Source organism: Coffea eugenioides, chromosome 1, assembly GCF_003713205.1.
Source record: "Coffea eugenioides isolate CCC68of chromosome 1, Ceug_1.0, whole genome shotgun sequence".
NCBI lineage: Eukaryota > Viridiplantae > Streptophyta > Magnoliopsida > Gentianales > Rubiaceae > Coffea > Coffea eugenioides.
This window is the reverse complement of record NC_040035.1, coordinates 2,417,400-2,436,842: the sequence shown is the minus strand read 5'-3', so window position 1 is coordinate 2,436,842 and position 19,443 is coordinate 2,417,400. Positions and strand designations below refer to the sequence as shown.

General features: G+C 34.7%; 1 protein-coding gene across 1 annotated transcript; it reads right to left on the bottom strand.

Annotated features, from left to right (window-relative positions):
* Positions 1-352: 352 nt before the first annotated feature.
* Positions 353-2,756, bottom strand: LOC113760603 (putative disease resistance protein RGA3). The gene is made up of 2 exons (XM_027303253.1): positions 518-2,756; positions 353-426 (listed from the first exon to the last, which is right to left on the bottom strand). Exons 1-2 carry the CDS (start codon positions 2,754-2,756, stop codon positions 353-355), a joined length of 2,313 nt encoding a protein of 770 aa, XP_027159054.1.
* Between the last annotated feature and the right edge of the window lie 16,687 nt (positions 2,757-19,443).

The following is a 19,443-nucleotide window of genomic DNA, read 5'->3' as shown; positions in this document are numbered from 1 at the left end:
TGATGTGGCAGTGACTCCATGTTGAGCAACCCATATAATTGTAATTCACGGAGTGCGGATGACGAAGAGGAGGAGGAGGATATCAATCCAGACCAATCAAACTCATTGTAAATTGAAGAATTTTCATGATCATCTGAGAAGGGACCAATTATAAGCTCCCTTAAACGGGTTAGGAAACCAAATCCTTTGGGCGTCATGCTTGTTTTCAGTTTGGGACACCAAAATAATTCCAACTCCAAGAGAGAAGGTGTTTGTTGCAAATCAAGCGGAAAGGAGATAAGATTGTCGCAATTAGTCACCTGAAGCTTCTGGAGAGAGGTACAAGAGTGCAGCATGTCACAGGGCAGATACGTTAACCCATCACAATGATAAATCTCCAACTCTTTAAGAGACGTAAAGTTTTGCAGGGGAAGGAGTTCTCTGCATCTGTGGCAGTGATAAAATGCCAAACTCGCTAACTTGGGGAGTGTTGTTGTTGTTGTTGGCAAATCCATTAACCATCGAGGAAATTGATCGCCCATAAAATTCCTAATTTCCAACTCCTCCAAATTTGGGTGGGGTCGAAGGCCATCTAACACATCTTCGTCGTTGTAGTCGCCGCCTTCTCGTTCACGGGCCCACTTAAGTTCCAGCCCAAATAGATTCGCCTTTTCAGATAGTTTTGCTTCCTCAGCTCCTTCCTTACCTTTTACTAGTTCCAGATTGCGTATCTCCAATTTGCCTTTGAGGTTTTTCAAGCTTCCAAACTCTCCAATTCGTCGACCCTTCTCTCGACTCACGTTAAAGAACTCAAGTGTCTGAAGGCAAGTCAGCCGTCCCATATTCAGTGGCATTTGAAATTCTTTATTAGTGGTGTAAAAGTGGAGATGTCTCAAGCTAATCAAATCGCACGTCCCCTTCGGAAGAAATAAACTATTTAGCCTCAGTGTCTGCAAATTATAAAGTTTGCAAACAGATTCCGGCAAAGTTTCACTTCTAGAATCCTCAATGTACCTCAAGTGTATCAGTTTGCCAATTGAGATTGGCAGATTCTGATTTTGTACACCAGACAAATTGAGAACATGCAAATTCTTCAACTTCATTAGCATATCATCAGATAAGCTACCCTGACTTAGAAACAATGTATGAAGCAAATTTGATCGACTCTCAAAAAGATTTTTTGTGCCTTCTCCAAATGAGTCTATTACAAGACAACGAACCTGATTACTATTGTCTTCTGAACCAGTCTCCGAATTAATGAATCTAGTAGACTTTGACATTATTGATTTTGAGACATCGTGCACCATATCATGCATTTTATAATACCTTTCCCCATCATCTCTTATTTCTTCCAGCAAAGAACTTTGCAATAAAATTTCCAAGTAATATTCTCCAATTTCCTCCATTGTTTTGTTCTCCATTGTTCTGTTCTTGACATCTACTTGAAGGAAGCCTTCTGCCATCCAAAGTTCGATCAGCATATCCCCTTCCATCTCAGTATCCTTGGGAAAAATAGAACAATATGCAAAACATTTCTTGATGGCTGGTGATGGTAGATTATCAAAACTCAACTGAAGTATTTGCATGGCTTCATTCAAATTCAAAAGTCTATCCTCCAAAATTGATCGCCATTTATCTTTCCTCAAGCGCAACAAACCGCCAAGTACACTTGCGACCAGTGGTAATCCATTACATATTTGTATAGCTCTGTCTTTAATTGCATCCAATTCGTTAGGTACTTCTTCCCCTTCAACTACTTTTCCTTTTATGATAGACCAACAATGATCACCAGGTAGTCTTCCTAAGGGATAGCCTTTATCTGCTACTAGATGCAAACGAGTAGTGATTAGACACCAGCTTCCTTTGGGTGGATTGATTGGATTGAGTCCCTTCAAGGTGGTGAAGAAGTCATCCCACAATGCCTGATTATCATCCCACACATCATCTAGAACCAGAAGATATCTTAATTTCCCTAGTTCCTTCCCAACTTCTTGAACGATGTTTTGCCTATCTCCCACTTCATCCTTTTTGTCCTTCAATTGGCCTAAAATGAGTTTGAAAAGCTCCACCCTTGGAACTTTTTTCGATACGCAAACCCAAATCTTTTTCTGAAAGTGCCCATCAATTTGGTGATTGTTGTATATCGATTTAGCCAAAGTTGTTTTGCCTAGACCTCCCATACCATTTATGGGAAGAACAGAAACAACCTTCTCAGATGGTCTCAACAACATCTCTAGTATATTTGATTCATCATCGGCTCTTCCAATCATTGGGGCGACACTAGAGTCGGTCTGCCGATTTGTTGTATCTCCAGCAGCAGGGAGGGCAGCTGCCACGTCTGACCTACTGACCAGTCCCAAATCACTGGCTTCTTGATTTATCTTACTCAACTCAAGTTTGATGTCCCTGACCTTAGAAGCCATTCTCCAACGAAAAGCAAGATTAATGTTAGAGAAGGAGAAGAAGCAGCATACCTTGAGCTTGTGTCGGTTTCGGGACTCCACCTGGTGACGAAGAGATTCATAGTGGAGCTCATCCAACACATTCTGAGCATCATAAGCCACCTCATCGAGACACTTCAACCATCGTTGCACTCCGCTGCTTTGGTTTTGCCTTTCCTCAGCATCAGCCAGGACATCTTTGACAAAGCCAAGAGAAAGTGTCATGCTGGCCACATCCTTCTTGAACCCAACTAGCAAACCAATCCTATCAGAGGCAAGAAACAGTGCCCTTTCCAAGGTGACCTGAATTGTGGAGCTGATAAGAGCGTCAGCCATTTTTTTTTTTTTAATAAATGACTTGGATTCAGTCTTGAGATCAAGATGGTTTTTTAAAATGGGAGGTTTTAGCAGCCACAAATTGGTAATGTTACAAGTGGTTAAAGAGAGAAGAGAATTGGTATTTGGTCGCTTAAAAGTGCAGAGTTATTCAGGTCACCTTCGTTCGCAATGGAAATATATATTCCTTGCTTGGCATCTTCACTTTAAATTTCTTGGATGCTTTGAAATGGAAATTCCTGGCTTGGGATTTTCACTTTAACTTTCTTGCTGGGGCCTTCATCTTTATTCCACTGAGGGCTGACAATTACATTTGCTGTTTGCTTAACATTTATTTCAGTCATTCGTTAATCCTTGAAAGATGAACTAATTAGAACATAATTTGGTCTTAACGCACACCTTATCCTGTTAGCTTCCGCACTAACTCTGTTGGATTTTTCTTCTTAGCTAGAACATAATTCAATACAAAAATCAATTAGGCTTCTAATTATTTTGTAATTCAGAATCTGATATCGTTGAGCATTGAGCCTTTTCAACTTTGCATAATCAAGATGCTGAGTCTAATTTGGTGGGGGTGCATTCAATGAGTACCCCACGTAATATTCTTTGCTTGTGTTAATACCTGTGGTGAATGAAGTTTGGCAAAGAATAACTTGCAATGTGGATTTGCTTCAAACTTATATTCTGAAAAAAAAAATTTTAACTTCATTAGAATCGGGAGGTAACATTTATGTCCTCTATCTTCTACTTATTTTCAAGTGACTTAATAAATTTTAACTTTTATTTGAAAAAAAAATTTGAGTACGATTACCCTAATCAGTGAGAAATTTCAAGTGGCATAGCATAGATGTTGAAAACTCCATGTTCCACCTCAACTTCTGGTTTCCGGTAACAAACACCAGATTGAAATGGCCCAGAACACAACATCATTTTGTGGGTGGTTGCTTAATGCATTACATATTTGGCCAGGAATGAACAACTCAAAGTCATCTATTCTAGCAAGTAGAAAAAGCCAAACTTCAGCAGCCAAAAAATAAAGAGAAAACTAGGAAAGAACACTTGCGTTGCATGTGTATATTGTTGAGAAAAACTCGTTTAACTTTTAAATTTATGTAATACGCCTGGAAGCTAAAAAATTCAAGACTTACAAACTTCTTAAATTGCTTTTTCAATTAGGCAAACTACTTAACGGATGATTAAAAGTTTTTGCTTTCATTATTTCCTATCTTAGTTTCTTTTGGAATTGTTCATATTCTTTTGTAATGTTTATCTTTTGTTTGTAGTATAGTTTAGTCGTGGATAACATGAGTCAAAGAAATAAATTGCTTTTAATGCGAATATAATACAATAGTGATTCACTATCCATATGAAAAAGAATCAATTAGAACAGTTTTTGGTATGATATGATCCCAAATATTGCATGGGAAGCGTAAACTTCTTTTTATCTAATTTGTTTCAATTCATACTTTTCCTTCTTTTTTTAGTTTATATTGACAATTACTTGATAATGCACATTCAAATACATAAAATGAAGTGATTCACTTCTTTTTTTTAGTTCATACTTTTGTTATCTTTTAACTACAATTTTCCTTACATATATTATGTCAAAAATTACTAAAGTAATAAATCTATGTGATGATGCTACGTTAGTAAATATTGTGTGCGTTCATAGATATTTTATTTTGACTTTTAGAAGTGCATTTCTCTTGTTTTCATCGAATTCTTTTTTATTTTCATTCCTATAATACGCAGTACAAAGAATTCTGATGAAAAATCATTTTATTTCTTTCTACTTGATGTTTAAGTATCTTGACAAAGATATGTTATTTGTACATGTAGGTTTATTCTTTATTGTGAATAGTTTCTCATCAATATTTGTGATTCACTGACCTAGTTCCTAAATTTTCCTCAACCATTTGATCAATGTATACTTTTTGAAAACTCTTTTAGACTAATTAATTATTCACTATTGCAACTAATCATCTATTGTCTTATTATCTTGAAACTAATAAATCATGTGACTCAATTCAAAGAAATGAAACACTATCTTTGTAGCTCCTACTAGGGTATTAGTTTCTTTTCCATATGTTTTCTTACTTGACTTTTCCTAGCAGTAGAAATTTGTTCTTTCTAGTTTTTATACATTTTTAGTATTTTCTGTTTCTTCAAAGGAAAAAATTTGACCAATGATTAAGAACATAGTGCATCAACCAAAGTCCTAACTAACTAAATTAAAAAATGGTAGATTGTAATGCTTAATAATTCAAGAGATTGATGAAGAAAATTCAAGAAGACCTTTCTGTTTAAGTGCAAGTATAGAAGAGAGAGAAATGCCAAATTGCAAGTTAAGCTTATTCTTTTGCCATTTCAATCAAGAATGTCATTTCTAGCCTTCAAAAAGTAAAGATTTACTCACATTGACTAAAATGAAAATATTTTTTGTGTCACTAATTTTCATTTTTTATAAATTTGCACAAACTATCATAAATAAAATTTAATAAACCTAACAAAAAACTTCAAATGCTAGTCATATACAAATCTCCAAGACTGTTTGCCAAGATTGAAATAGTGAGGGGTAGATCTCAACACTCAAATAATGAGACATTGTACTGTAACTTCAAATCACCTTTTTTGGAATTTGGCATATCTATAAAACATTGTCTAAGGTATAATAGTGAGACCTAAAATATTTGTTGTTAGAATATAATCTAGCTAATCCTTATTTTTGGGACTATGTTGTTTAATACTTTTTTAGGTTATGTTATTTAATGTTGGTTGCCAGGGAATCATTAATGTTTCTAACTTTCACTAACTTTTACTAATAGTCTTTAGAATTGCTTGCGGTTTTTTTTTATTATTATTATGATAAGAATAAGCATTTGACTCCAAATATAACTTAAAATTTTCATTGGCACCAGCTTCTTGTACTTTTTTCTTTCTTCTTTATCTAAAATGCTTAAAAGGGATAAAAAATTGAAAGTTACCTAACACGAAAGATAACTTGGAAACCATTGATGCTCAAGAAAAACCTTTAAAATTTAAATAACTTGTAAACTAATATTAAGTGCTTAAATTTCAAATCTCTAAAATTTCAGACAAGGTTTGGAAAGTAAGAAGAAACAGAATGATTGGTCTAATTTTTACTTTTACACAATTAGAGATCCTTAATTGTAAAATTTGTCCTAAATATGCATCATAATCAAGATTGCTCACAAAACATAATGAATAATTAGAGAGGATTATTCACAAGTTTAGAAAATTTTATATTTATATAAATTTTTTAACCTTTAGAATAATAACCAATTAGAATAGTAGACTATCTACAAAGCATTTAATTTTAGTCATGGTAAGATTGATGAAGGTTTGCATCTTCATCTTGGATTGTTCCTTCTTTCTTATTTCTTCTTTGACTCACATATATATATTTTGGATTTCACATGCACTTATGCCCATTGCTAAAAGTTTTGTTCCATACTTTCAAAATAACTCATAATCGAGTATATCCTTATTTTAACTCTTTGAGATACTAGTACCATTTAAAGTTTTCTCATTCTCATATTCTCTGGTTCTTCTTGCCAATAGTCATATAGCTTGTTTTAGATAGTTATGATTTTCATTATGCTAAAGTTTACTATATAGGCTGCTTTCATAAACAAATTAAGAAGTTTGATGAATTTATTTGTATCCTACATTAACTAATGTAAAAGACTTTCATCTTTCATGGATGCAATTTGTTTTGTCAGTTTTAAATCTTGCAGATTTGTTTGCGTTAATGCATAAATGAACATGGTTCCTTTTTCTTTTTCTATATAGAGCTCTAACATTGTCGTCTAGATTATTAAATCATATTCACACATGTATTTAATGTATTTTACAACTTAGTTATAGCTTTTGAAAATTTGAAATTTTGCTATAGACTTTTGTAGGTATGGCATAGTGATTCCTATTTATTATACATCACGATTTTCAATGAAATTTTATTATGATTCCTATTTTCTTCCTTTCTATGGGAAAAATTATCTAAGGGATGAAAATTTTTGATTCTTTGAATAGAGAAAATTATATACTAAAAGATACATTATTCGAGATAAGGAATTGATCTGTAAACAAAAACCATCTCAATTGACATGTTAAAGTGAAGATTTACTATGATCATTTGAAATTAATCTACCATAAAACAGTCTCATTTGACATAACAATTTTTTTAGCATGCCAATATGAAAAATGTAACATAAATAGACTATATGTTTAGTTACTTTTCCTTGGTTTTGTTGCTTATTGTGATATTTGGAAAAAAAAATAGGGTTATTATCACTTTATCCCCTTCAACTATATCACTACTATCAGTTTACCCCCTAACGTTATTATCACTTTCAGGGCTAAACTTTTCTTTTTACTTTAATTAACAAACTCCGTTAAGTTTGACCGTTAGTCTTGGGCGTAAAGTAACTAAAAACTAACATTAAGGGAGAAATTGATAGTGGCATCAAACATTAACGGGGTTAAGTGATAATAACCAAAAAAAATATGATAAGCTTTAGTGCAAAGCAAACGTGCATAGCTTATATGCCTTAATTAGATCGTGGATTCCTGCTTAAAATAGTAAATGGGTACAATTTTATGCGAATCTTGGTAAATGAGTTTAATGGTCCCTTGAGTGCTATTGAATATATTTAGTTCCTCAACTTCTAAAAGTATTATGAGGTCTCAAAATGTATAAATTTAGTTCTAATTGATCCCACAAGCAAAATTCAATTAAGACAAATTTAATATCTTTCCACTAAATAACATTTAGTTTGATATTTCTTATATGCCTTCCACATTTATAAAAGCATTAAAATCACGCTAGAAATGGCACTAGTTTATGAATTTTGGTTTTCACAAAAATTGAACTAACCTTGCAATTTCACAATATTTCTTTCTCAAGCAAAACAGTTCTTTAAAAATTAAGCTGTCTCCTTCTATTGAACCCATTTTTCCTATATTCTCCACTGGGTATCTAACATTCTAGAGTGTTAAAAAGCTTATTTAGAACTTTAAAATTAAGGTGGGCTAGTAAAGCTAAACATTAAGGTACCAAAATTGGCATACATTTTTTATTGGGTAAAAAAGATGCATAATATAGAGAATAGTTTATTAGCTACCACTATTATTAAAATGTGTCTGGAATAGTTAAATAACCAGGGGTAAGCAGTCATACTCCAATCTAGATACATTTGCTATTCAAACCTTCTCTAAATTTTTGAACCTCAAGGTTCAATATTTCTAATCTTGTTCCTTAGTCTCTAACGTGTCTTTATAAATAAATTGGCATTAAATAGTATGGACGTGTGTTTATCCAAATCATTAAACCAAAAGGGACCGGTAGAATGAAGATGTTATCTTTTATGCCTTATAGTTCTTGTAAGTGTTGACAAAATTCTCTAAATTAATAGTCTCTTGAGATTTTAATGGTAAACATTCATGTGACTACTAGCTACGTAGTTATATTGCTAAATACTAAATTCTAATAAAAAAGAGACACAAACACAAAACCCATTATACAATTAAGCAAAGAATCCAACTATTCAACGAATCATGTAAAGAAACAACTTGCAAAGTTAAGTTATAAAATATGGGATCTCTTTTGATATGTTGCATAATAATTAAGTTTTAAATTTAGAGATCTTATTGTACATCGTGTGCATGTTGCTACCAATATGCATAAATTACCCATAATTCATATTGCATGTGTTGGTAGGGCCTAGAAGGACAAATTGCAAAATAATGCGCTGCCAAAGAAAGCAATAAGTTCAACATCATGAGTTGAGAGTTATAACAAATTCTCACATGAACAATCTTTCAAAATTTTGAAACTAAAAAAAAGTTTGTTAAACTACAAGAGATTAGGTCATTAGTGACAACATTTTCCGGTAACAAAAAAAAGGTCGTCACAAAAGATGGTCATTTAATCACGACTTTAACTATTGTTACAACTGACTTATGGCAACTAACTCTTCAATGATGACTTCAAATTGTCGTCACAAAACAGTTTGCGCCATGAGATTTGGGAAATGTGCATTGTACAACGTTAACAACTATATAGTGGTTGTCAGTAATGCTCCTTCCTTTCTTTGGCAATTTGCACTATTTCTTTTTATTGACGACCTGTGTTGTCAGTAAAACTGTAGAGTATTTAGCAACACCAAATATTGTCACTCAACAGTTATTTGGATGTAACAAAAATTTCTACCCATTATAATTTTATAATAACTATGTTAAGAAGTAAATTATTTTCAAAAAAATTAACATATTCGTAAATTCAAATAAAAGTTAAAGTTAGAAAATTAATTGAATTAACGGGAAAATCGCCAATTTAGTCCTCAAACTATTTTACTAAAGTCGATTTGGTCCCTCAACGTTTTATCGCACGAATTAAGTCCCTTAACTAAAATTATTGTGCCAATTAAGGACCTATACGCGCGGCGTCGCCACCCAAAACATATGTATCTGTACAGAAACCGATGGCGAGGCAAGGGCAAATTTGGAAGTACACATCCTAATTTCTACGGGAAGCAAGACAGATCCCATTTTGCATCTGAATTGGGGGAAACCTGTGAAATTAGGGGTTTTCCAACACAAAACCCATTTTGCATCCAAATAGCAGGCAAAATTTGGGGCTTGAAACCGATTCAAAAATTCAAGGTTACAACTAAAATGTCTTCAAGTTCATCCTTTGAAGTGCATAACAGATGGAGAAATTTGGATGCCGGATTGTCCAGCTCAGCTACAAATCGATCTTCAAGGAAGGAGGCCTATGGAAGTTCATATTTCGGAGGATCTAGCCTAGGAAAAGCTGAATACTACAATGGAGACGAAATCGTGAAGTGCCATTGTCAAGAATCCTGCAGAATAGTGTCTTCTTGGACTACAGCAAATCCGTCAAGAAGGTTCCATGGATGTCGAAATTACGGTGTAATGAGACCACCCAAATGCTTAAATTTTAATAATCTATGTAATGGTTAGGGTGTATTTATTTAAGTTTTATTACTAATGATGGATTAATTTTGAATGCAGACTGCTCATTGTTGCAAATTTTTTTTATGGTACGATCCGCCCTTGCCGGAGTATACAAAGAACACGATTTCTAAATTGTTAAGGGAACTAAGGAAAGCTGAAGGAGACAACAAGGAAATGAGGATAGAAATTCAAAGGTTGAGAAAAAAAGCCCAGATGTTGATGTTGGCACTGATAGGAGGTTGCATCTTATTAATGGCAGTATGGGTTCACAATGCAAGAAGAAAGCCTGTGGCACTAGGACTCAAAATGTTGCATTATAAATAGCGTAGTTGCAAGGCCAAGTTGGTGTGCACTGTAATGTTCTTTGTGTATTGTCGTACCTTTGTTTATTCTTGTTGTTGTGATGGAGAAATTTATCAGATATGATCTACTCTGCTGGTTTGCTTCTTGATTGGAATTGGGTTCACCACCACTTGCAAACAGTCAATTCCTTTGAGTGTTGTAAAAATTTCTAAAACAAATGCTTATCTCAATAGGCACTCTTAATTTTTGTTTATCAGAAGATTCAAAAGGGAATTATTATTCACATTTTCATTTTAGCTTCTTGCATTCCAGTTCACTTAATAAATAATAATGCCTTCAAGGAATACTAAAGGGTAATTGAGAAGTGAAAATATCACCTCTTATTCAAAATAAATTGTTATTGACTTTGTGTAGCCGAAATGCTACTGCAAGCATATCCTCCGGGCTCCAAGTAAGAAAAAGAAAGTATGCTGGGACCCTTTTCTCTTTATTTTGGGAGGCTAAAAATTTATATATCTATATATATATATATTTAAAAAAAAAAAAAAGCATCGTGATTATTGAGGTGGTCCTCCATCCTTTGAAACTAAAAGTAAACATTCTAGACCTGGAAAATTTTGAGATCAGCTAGCCCCTTTTATTGAATGTCAAGTCAATTTTCTTGGCCCCATAGTTGCTGGTTATCATAACATTATATTGTGTTAAAATGTTGAAAAAAATTTCGACAGAGTTTTGCCTTAAAAATGAACAATCTCACCTGCCAACCAAACAACCATTTTGATACATACACAATATATAAAAGTAAAGGCATGAATACATGTGGTCAGGTACATTTCCATCCAGTAACAAAAGCATTCGTTCACTAAAGAAGCTAATTGTAACTTAACAAAAGCTAAAACACAATTATGGGTTCAACCATGCTAACAAAAGCTATGCAAAATGTGGGTTGACCCGCATGACAATAGCACCATAAATTTCAGTCATGCTCTATCATCTTATATGGACTGACCCACAGCACAAAATTAACAAAAGCTATACAAAAAGTGGAGCTTCTTCATCGCACATGCATGGCTAGTCAAGTTGTGTTATTCCTGGTTGACTGGCATCATCTGGTTCATCTAAGAGTCTATGAGCCTGCATATAATAAAAAATAACAGGTGAATGCAATGACTTAAGCAGCAAAGCAAATGTTAAGTTCATATTGATGCTAAAAAACCTACTTTCTGCTTGGCTCTTCGTTTTTTTCCAACCGATTCAACGTACGGACCATAAGTATCCATTTTTGCCTTCCTTAATCTCCAACCTTGTGCTTGTATAGTTGGACATGTCTTTTTGTTATGCCCAACTTTTCGACAGAAGTAGCATTTGATTTTCTTCTTCGGTTCAACAACTTCAGCAGAATGTGTACTTGAAACTACAAAGCAAGAAATGAAAAAAATATTGAATTTAAATATGTCCTCAAATTCACTGAAACATAACTTTTCGCAGATTAACCATATGCCATCAAATTTATTTACCATTTTCTTCATGAACAACAGCTTGTATGTCCACATGGCAGCCTTCACCTGGTTGTTGTTCATCCGCTATAGGTTGTTCATCCATTGGTTGTGCTTATTGATATGGGAAAAATTTAAAAAGTTAGACAAAACAGCAAAGGTTGTTAGCAATATTTTGGCAGAATAGCAGTGTTTAAATATATATAAAAGATGACATATACCAGCCTGGCTATGGTCTAAGTCAGCCCCTACAACATCAGAGTGGCCCTCGGGATGACTAGTTGGACATGTTCTTCGATTGTGACCATACCGCTGACATTTGCTGCATTTGTTGCTGCTGAGAGAAGGACCCCTTTCCAGTGCCATGGCCAACTAGATGCTCAGCTGGTATAACCAATGGACATTTCCTTACCGTATGTCCCTTTTCATGACATTTTGAGCAACTTAGTGTACCTCCAGCTCTTGACAGTTTAGTCACTCCATTATTACTCTTTCGAGGTTCATCTGGTTCCCTCCTCCTTGCTTTTTTTGGCCTACCAGGAAGTCTCAACTTCTTTGGTGGTAGGATCGGGATCTTACCAGAATCCCTCCAAGCATTAGGTCCTGGTAATGGAGCAATAGCTGGCTCGTACGCGGCCAAATATGCCTCTCTCAAGTAGCAGCTATGCACGTAGTCCTCTGGGGTGGCATTTATTAGTGGAATACAACAAACTGCATGGCAACAGGGCAATCCCGTGAGCTCCCACTTTCTACACGTGCATGTGCGTCTTTCGACATCAACCACATAGGTTCCACCGTAGATATGCTGCACTTCGAATCTTTTGTCGTCTGAGTGTCTAGCAATATTGGAGGCAGCCTCATTTTTTGCCTTTTCAAGCTTTTTTTGAATCTTTGGACATATTACATCAGTCCTCTTCTTCATCCATTCCCTTTTTATCCGCATCCTATCCATGAGGTAAATTCTAAGGGTCTCCAACATACCCAAGATTGGTTTCTCTCTAGCTTCCAAGATCACAGCATTGAAACTCTCACAAAGGTTATTCAGTAGGATATCGCACTTAGTTGTTTCTCTAAAATGTGATCTTGACCATTGTCTTGGATTTGTATTGTCCACCAGCCACTTATGAGCATTGTAGTCATAATCTTTTAAAGCATCCATCTCACTCTCAAATTTGCGCATGTATGATGACCTTGCACAAGCCCAAAATCTTGCTTTTATTGTTTCACCTGGATGCGACTTCTTCATGTTATTGTGTAGATGCCTTACACAATGCCGATGCTCTACATCCGGAGTGACTTCATGAATGGCAGACCCCAATCCCTGTTAAGGGTGTAACCATCAAATTTTTTTTAAAAAAAATACGTATTATATTATCATTAACTGCAACCTAGGTAATCCGAAAAACAAGAAGATTGTAATTACCTTTTGTCTATCACTGATGAAAGTCCATGTTTTTTGTTCATGAATGCACAAGTCATGTTTCAAAAACTCCACGAACCACTTCCATGAGCTCTTATTCTCAATTTCAACTACTGCATATGCAATGGGGTAGATACAGTCGTTGGCATCAATCCCAACAGCAGTCAACAATACTCCTGGATGTGGACCTCTCAAGTGGCAACCATCTAAACCAATCAATTGTCGACAACCAGCTTTGAAGCCTTTTTTCAATGCTTCAAAGCATATGTATATCCTTTGAAATCTTTCCTTACCACTTATATCATCAACCGTTGTCTCCATATGTATCGTTGAGCCAGGATTGCAATTTAACAACTCTTCGCAGTAGTCCCACAGCTTTGTGTATTGTTGTTTGTAACTGCCATATATCAAAAGCTTTGCTTTCATAAAAGTCTTACTCACTTGGTCTCTTGTGATATTCACATTTAGCTCTAAGTGCACCTTCTCCTTAAATTCTGTGACACTCACTTTCTTATTTAATCTAAGAAAGTCCATATAGTGTCTACTTAGGAAACCTGAATTGGCACGCTTGTGATGAAAAGTCCTACCACAATTGCAAGATGGTCCCATGGTTCTAATAACAAAAGCGTCACTATCAACCTCTTTTGAAGCATAAATGAACCAGCCACAATTTGCACTATTGCATTTAGCTCGCATTCTAGACGCGTCATTTTTACCCCACCTAAAATGTTTACCCCATTTAACTCCATAAAAATCAACAGCTTGTTTAAATATCTGTTTATCATCAAACAACAGCCCAACAAAGAATTTTGGATCAACCATATCATGCTCAGGTCTAAACCTCACGTATCTTGGCTTTCTCCTCTTTGAACTATCTTCATCCGAGGTTTCATTATTGCTATTTAACTCTTCAGAATTCATTGACTCTGATTCTTCATGCACTTGAATATTTTCTTCATGGTACAACTTGAAGTCAGTAGTTGTATCATGAATATTTTGCTGTCTAAATGCTCCTCCAACAACAGGCTTTTTTTGTTCATTTTTTTTGCCTTCATTCTTGCTCTCATCAACAACTGTTTCTGCTGTGTCTTTTGCTTTTTCAAGCTCTTTATCAGCATCGACAACAGATTTTTTGAAAATCACATCATCTTCATCATCCCTAAAGTCGTAATCACTATCCACCAAGCTTTCACTTTCTGTAGAATCTGATTGTACATCTTCTTCAATCCCATAGCCATTTTCTTCCTCCATTAATTCAATTGGCACCGTGGTTTCTTCAAATGTGGTAGACTCCTCAAATGTGATGTCAACATAAAAAGCATCTTCATTTGATATACCAGCCTCTCCAATATCCACATTAGAACTGCCTACTTTACTATCAATAAATCTAATATGAAATTCCTGCACTGAGTACACCTCAACCATGCCAGTTTGTTTCCCAATACATGCCATGTCTATAACATCATCCTCACTTTCTATATTCCGTAGTTTGAAACTACAATCTCCACAAGGAACTCTATAAAGCAGTTTCACATTTTTGTCACATCCGACAAGAGTGCAAAAGCCATGGAGATGTGCCTTGTTAACTACATTTGCAACAACACCTTCAAATGATTCCATACTCCCCCCCACATACTTTTCTTGTGGTGGTCCAAAATATACCCCACCGTAATATATTTTTAGTGTAAAGCAGTCCAGCTCATGTCCTGTGTTTTTTTTTTGGCATAAAAGACAAAAAAAATTTTTAATTAGGCATCAACATGCTCGGTCACTATCCTGTAACCCAATTAGGTAGCATGAAAACAACAATATAGTGCATTTTTCACAGCAAAGGGACCACCGAAACTAAAATAACAAGAGAGTCCACTACACATACCCCACAACTCATATCTACCAAAATCCTATCATTTAAATTAGAAAAGGCAAAATCTACCAACTGTAGTTCAACAACCAGATACGAAGTTCAACTTATTAGCAAAAAAATTAACTTCAAACATCGCACATGCAGGCCGACACTTACCGGAAATCCTCGCTGCCATTCCGTCGGAATTTTCATCATCGACCTTTTCCTTGCTTTCCTGTGCTGCCTGTGAACCAATTTCTCCATTCCGCTCTGTTTTCGTCATCTTATCACCCTCCATTGCTGGTAATTTGAATCGGTTTCAAGCCCCAAATTTTGCCTGCTATTTGGATGCAAAATGGGTATTTTGTTGGAAAACCCCTAATTTCACAGGTTTCCCCCAATTCAGATGCAAAATGGGATCTGTCTTGCTTCCCGTGAAAATTAGGATGTGTACTTCCAAATTTGCCCCTGCCTCGCCGTCGGTTTCTGTACAGATACATATGTTTTGGGTGGCGACGCCGTATAGGTCCTTAATTGGCACAATAATTTTAGTTAAGGAACTTAATTCGTGCGATAAAACGTTGAGGGACCAAATCGGCTTTAGTAAAATAGTTTGAGGACTAAATTGGCGATTTTCCCTTGAATTAACTAGTACCAAAGTTTTGTTTAGACAAAATAGTAAAAAAGGTTGGCGGGGACTCTTTTGTTGAAAATTGGAAGAAGGAAACACTTTTAACTCGTACTACTCTCCAGAGAGAAATGGGCCACCGTTCCTTTTCCCAAACTCCCCACGCGGACTCTTCACTTTTCTATCTCGCATCCCCCAAAGAAGCGAAAACACTCTCCCTTTCCCATAAACTCTCGGCCAAATATGGATTTCCCAAACTGAAATCGATTCATTCTCCCCTAACTCATAAATCCTCAACCATATATGCTACAACAGCTTTCAATTGAAGATCAGAGAAGAAGTTTTACTTGTTCTTGCGCTTAACTTCATCATTAATACAGATCTAGATCATCACTAGAAGTAAGAAATTCAAAGAAATATAACAAAACATATTAATCCGGTATTTACTATGAGCACTCGTTGACATATTTAAATTAAGCATAACTTATTACGTTAATACACACAATCACAATTAATGTACTCCTTGTATTATATGCTTTTTCGTATTAACTACATTTTTTTAAAAGACTAATGCATAAAACCACTCTAAATGAGTGTCAAATTGGCACCCATTAGCCAAACTATGTTAAGCCAATTAAGTAATACCAATACGCGAGCAACTTCAAGCCTTCAATTAATAATCGGTGAATGTGAAAAGGCTCCATCAAACATGATTTTATATATATATATATATATATATATATATAACAAGACAATTTCATTCCAATATTAGTACTAATGGCAGCAAATACATCAAACATTACACAAATTTATATAGATCTGAAAATCAAATAATATAACAGATTTAAAAATCTATAAATTTGACCACAACATTGAAACTCCAAGAATATCTTCCATCAAATAAATGTCAGTACAATTCAACAAATCTATATCCATGTCTTTTAATTGTTGAATAGTCAGATAAAAAACTACTTCAAGTCTGAAGAAAAATTTAGATCTGACTTCCAAATTTAATTGGAGGAGTTTTAGAAAGAAAGAAGAAAGAGAGAATGAATCCTGCAGGAAGAGAGCTTTTGTAATATCCAGATGATTTACTTCTATATTAAGTTATAAAATCTTATTACAGTCTATACTAGCTATTTGGCAAGTATAGTAATTAGTTTATGAATGATTTGATAGTATACCAATTAGAGAAATAAAGGGCTCATTGATTTTATTTGATAGTGATTGGAAATTAATGAGGTCCATGATCTTATTTAGAATATTTCATTAGTTAAAAACTAACAGCTGATGTGTGAAATAGTTGATCTAGACCAAGATAAAATTTCTCATATTATACCTCTAATGCCCAACAAATAACACATTTCTTTTTTTCCTTGTGTTTCAAAAACCATGAAGGAAGCTACATGGAAAGAAGTAGAGGATAATTTTGAAAAGTAAACTGTATAGCATGCTAATGGTGGTGGGAAGCAAAACTAGATCTTTAAATTGATCATTTTGACATGAGTAGTTAAGAATTGCAAGAACAATAATACAATCAATGGGAAGGGCCATAAACTTCAGCATATTCTCACACCACGTTCGGCATGCAAAGTAAATTTGGAGAACACATTGAAGAATCCTCTGTTTATGCAGCCTGACATAAAGCCCCAATTTGTAACGTAGAGAGATTCAGAAGAAGATCAGCTTCTCAATCTAAAACACCGTGGTAGATGGAAGCTAGAACTTGGAGTTTGATTAGTATCAAAAGCATATTCAATGACCTCTTTTGCATCTAAGTACATGCAGGTACCAATAGATTTTGGTTAGGTAGTCATTAACTTGGCATCTTTTCACACATTCTGATTGTTATCTGTATCCATGCAAGCCATCTTGCCGGTTAAGAGGTACTAATATTTTCAATATTTGCAGCTAAAAAGAAGAGAAAGCTTAAGTTATGAAAGAAAAGAAAAGAAAAGAAGAGAGAAGAAGAGACTTAGTTTTAATGTTGTTTGGGAGTTTGCTGAAGAAATAAAATGATATTGGATAGCTATGTCAATAAAATTTTGTTTAATAGACATTTAGGGATAAAATTGGTATTTTAAAAAAAATTTATAAAGCTTGCTTCAACTCTCTTTTTTTGGAAAACATATTATCTGACATAAGAGCTATATTCTCTCCCTTTCTTCTCATTTCCGGTCAAATCTAAGGTCCCCAAACAAAGCATTGGTCTCCACACGATGTACAATTATCTGACATAAGGTTCCAGTATGCAAAGTCTAAAATCGAAGGATGAATTAGGTAAAGGCAACTTCAACGTATGCCAATCTTTTATTTCCTTTCTTTCATTACTATCTCCATTTGCAGCACCCTTCATATTAGACATTTTGCAATTTTTGACAGCTATGGTGAAAAAAAAAATTATGACTCTAAATTTTTTGCTGTTAATGCCACAACACAAAATTTTTTGCATAAAATACTAAATTTGCCCTTCTCGAGTCCAAATTTAGTTGGGGCTTAATGCATCATTTCAACAAATTTTGCTATGAAAATAAAATTTGAGCTATGGCAATATGATTTGTCCTAGCTACTCAAGCAAACAATGACAGCAAATCATTACCTTGTCCTCCCTCATCTATTGATACATGTGTCAAATATCTTTATCATTCCATTATCCAAGAATTAGAGTAAAATATATGCTTTAGTTTGGTACGAGGGTGCTCAATCGGTGCAAGCACAAAACCACCAGCTCTTGGGAGCTCTTGAGCTGGTGGCCACCACCAAGCTCTTAAGGCTTTGGTGAATTCTTGCCTCTCACCAAAAATGTCATTCTTGTGGCTCTGCTTCAAATCCAGACCTATTGTTCAAATCCAGCTGGTGACCGGATATCGACTCGGCCAAGGTCAGGAGTTAGGAGTCAATGGGTTCGATCGAGGGTCAATAGGAGTCGAACCGGATGACGTCATAAATAAAAATTATTTAAAAATTAAATTATTGTATATAAAATATCCAATAACATATTGATATTAATAAAGGTATATTTATATATATTTGATGTTTCAAATATATTTAACAAGAAAATACAAAGAAATTAGAACAATCAAGTAACAATTTATATTATTTAATAAACATTAACAAGTTTAAAATTAAAATTATGGATTTAATTGAAAAATAACATCAAATTTTAGGACAATATTTATAAAGTATGAAATATTTGAAGTATATTAATAAGTTTTCACAATTTAGGGGGTCAAAACATAATATTAAAAAAGTTTGAACTTTTTTTACAAAATCTACTGGTGGACCGGTTTTTCCGGTTCTGTACCGGTCAAACCCGGTTTTTGACCGGAGTTGACCGAGTTTTAAATCTCCCGGTTCTGATGATCAACTCGGACCGGACACTTGGCCGGTTCCCGGTTCAACCGGCCGGTCCGGTCCGAGTTTGAAAACACAGATCCAGACGGGTGCGCTGGTCCGGTGGTGGTTCAGTCCCCATCAGTCCCCCGTAGGCTCAGTTGAGCCTCTCCCGTAGTTAGAGTAGAAGTAGGAGTAGGGATGACAATTGACCAAAAAAAAAAAAAAAAATCAGTGCAAGCACAAACATAACTTCTTAGAAGTTCTTTGTAAGAAGATATTCTGTAGCACTTGTTTTAATATAATATATACGAGATAAAAATGTGACTAGAAAATATTTTAATATAATATATATGAGATAAAAATATGACTAGAAAATGCATTAAAGTATAATATCAAAAAATTCGAAAAAAAATTTCTACAAAAGAACACAATCCAATCAAAGGCCTAAAGAAGCCCAACTGAGCAGGAATAGATACGGGCTAACTTGGCACCCAAACTTAATGTGGATATGGCCTAAGTCCTCGTAGCCCTTTGTGATTTGATTCAACCAAGAAAGGATCGAATTTTCACCCGACGAAAAAAGGGCCGGATCCTTGAACATCCGGAAGAAGAAGAAGAAGAAGAATGATTCCAAGGTTGGAAGTTGAAACCTGAAGCAAATA

What these genes read in the sequence shown, in the direction of transcription:
- LOC113760603 (XM_027303253.1), bottom strand. Translation starts at nt 2,756, where the DNA reads ATGGCTGACGCTCTTATCAGCTCCACAATTCAGGTCACCTTGGAAAGG. An exon ending in GGAAATTAGGAATTTTATGG is followed by an intron (nt 427 to 517) that starts GCGATCAATTTC and finishes TCACTGCCACAG; the next exon opens with ATGCAGAGAACTCCTTCCCC.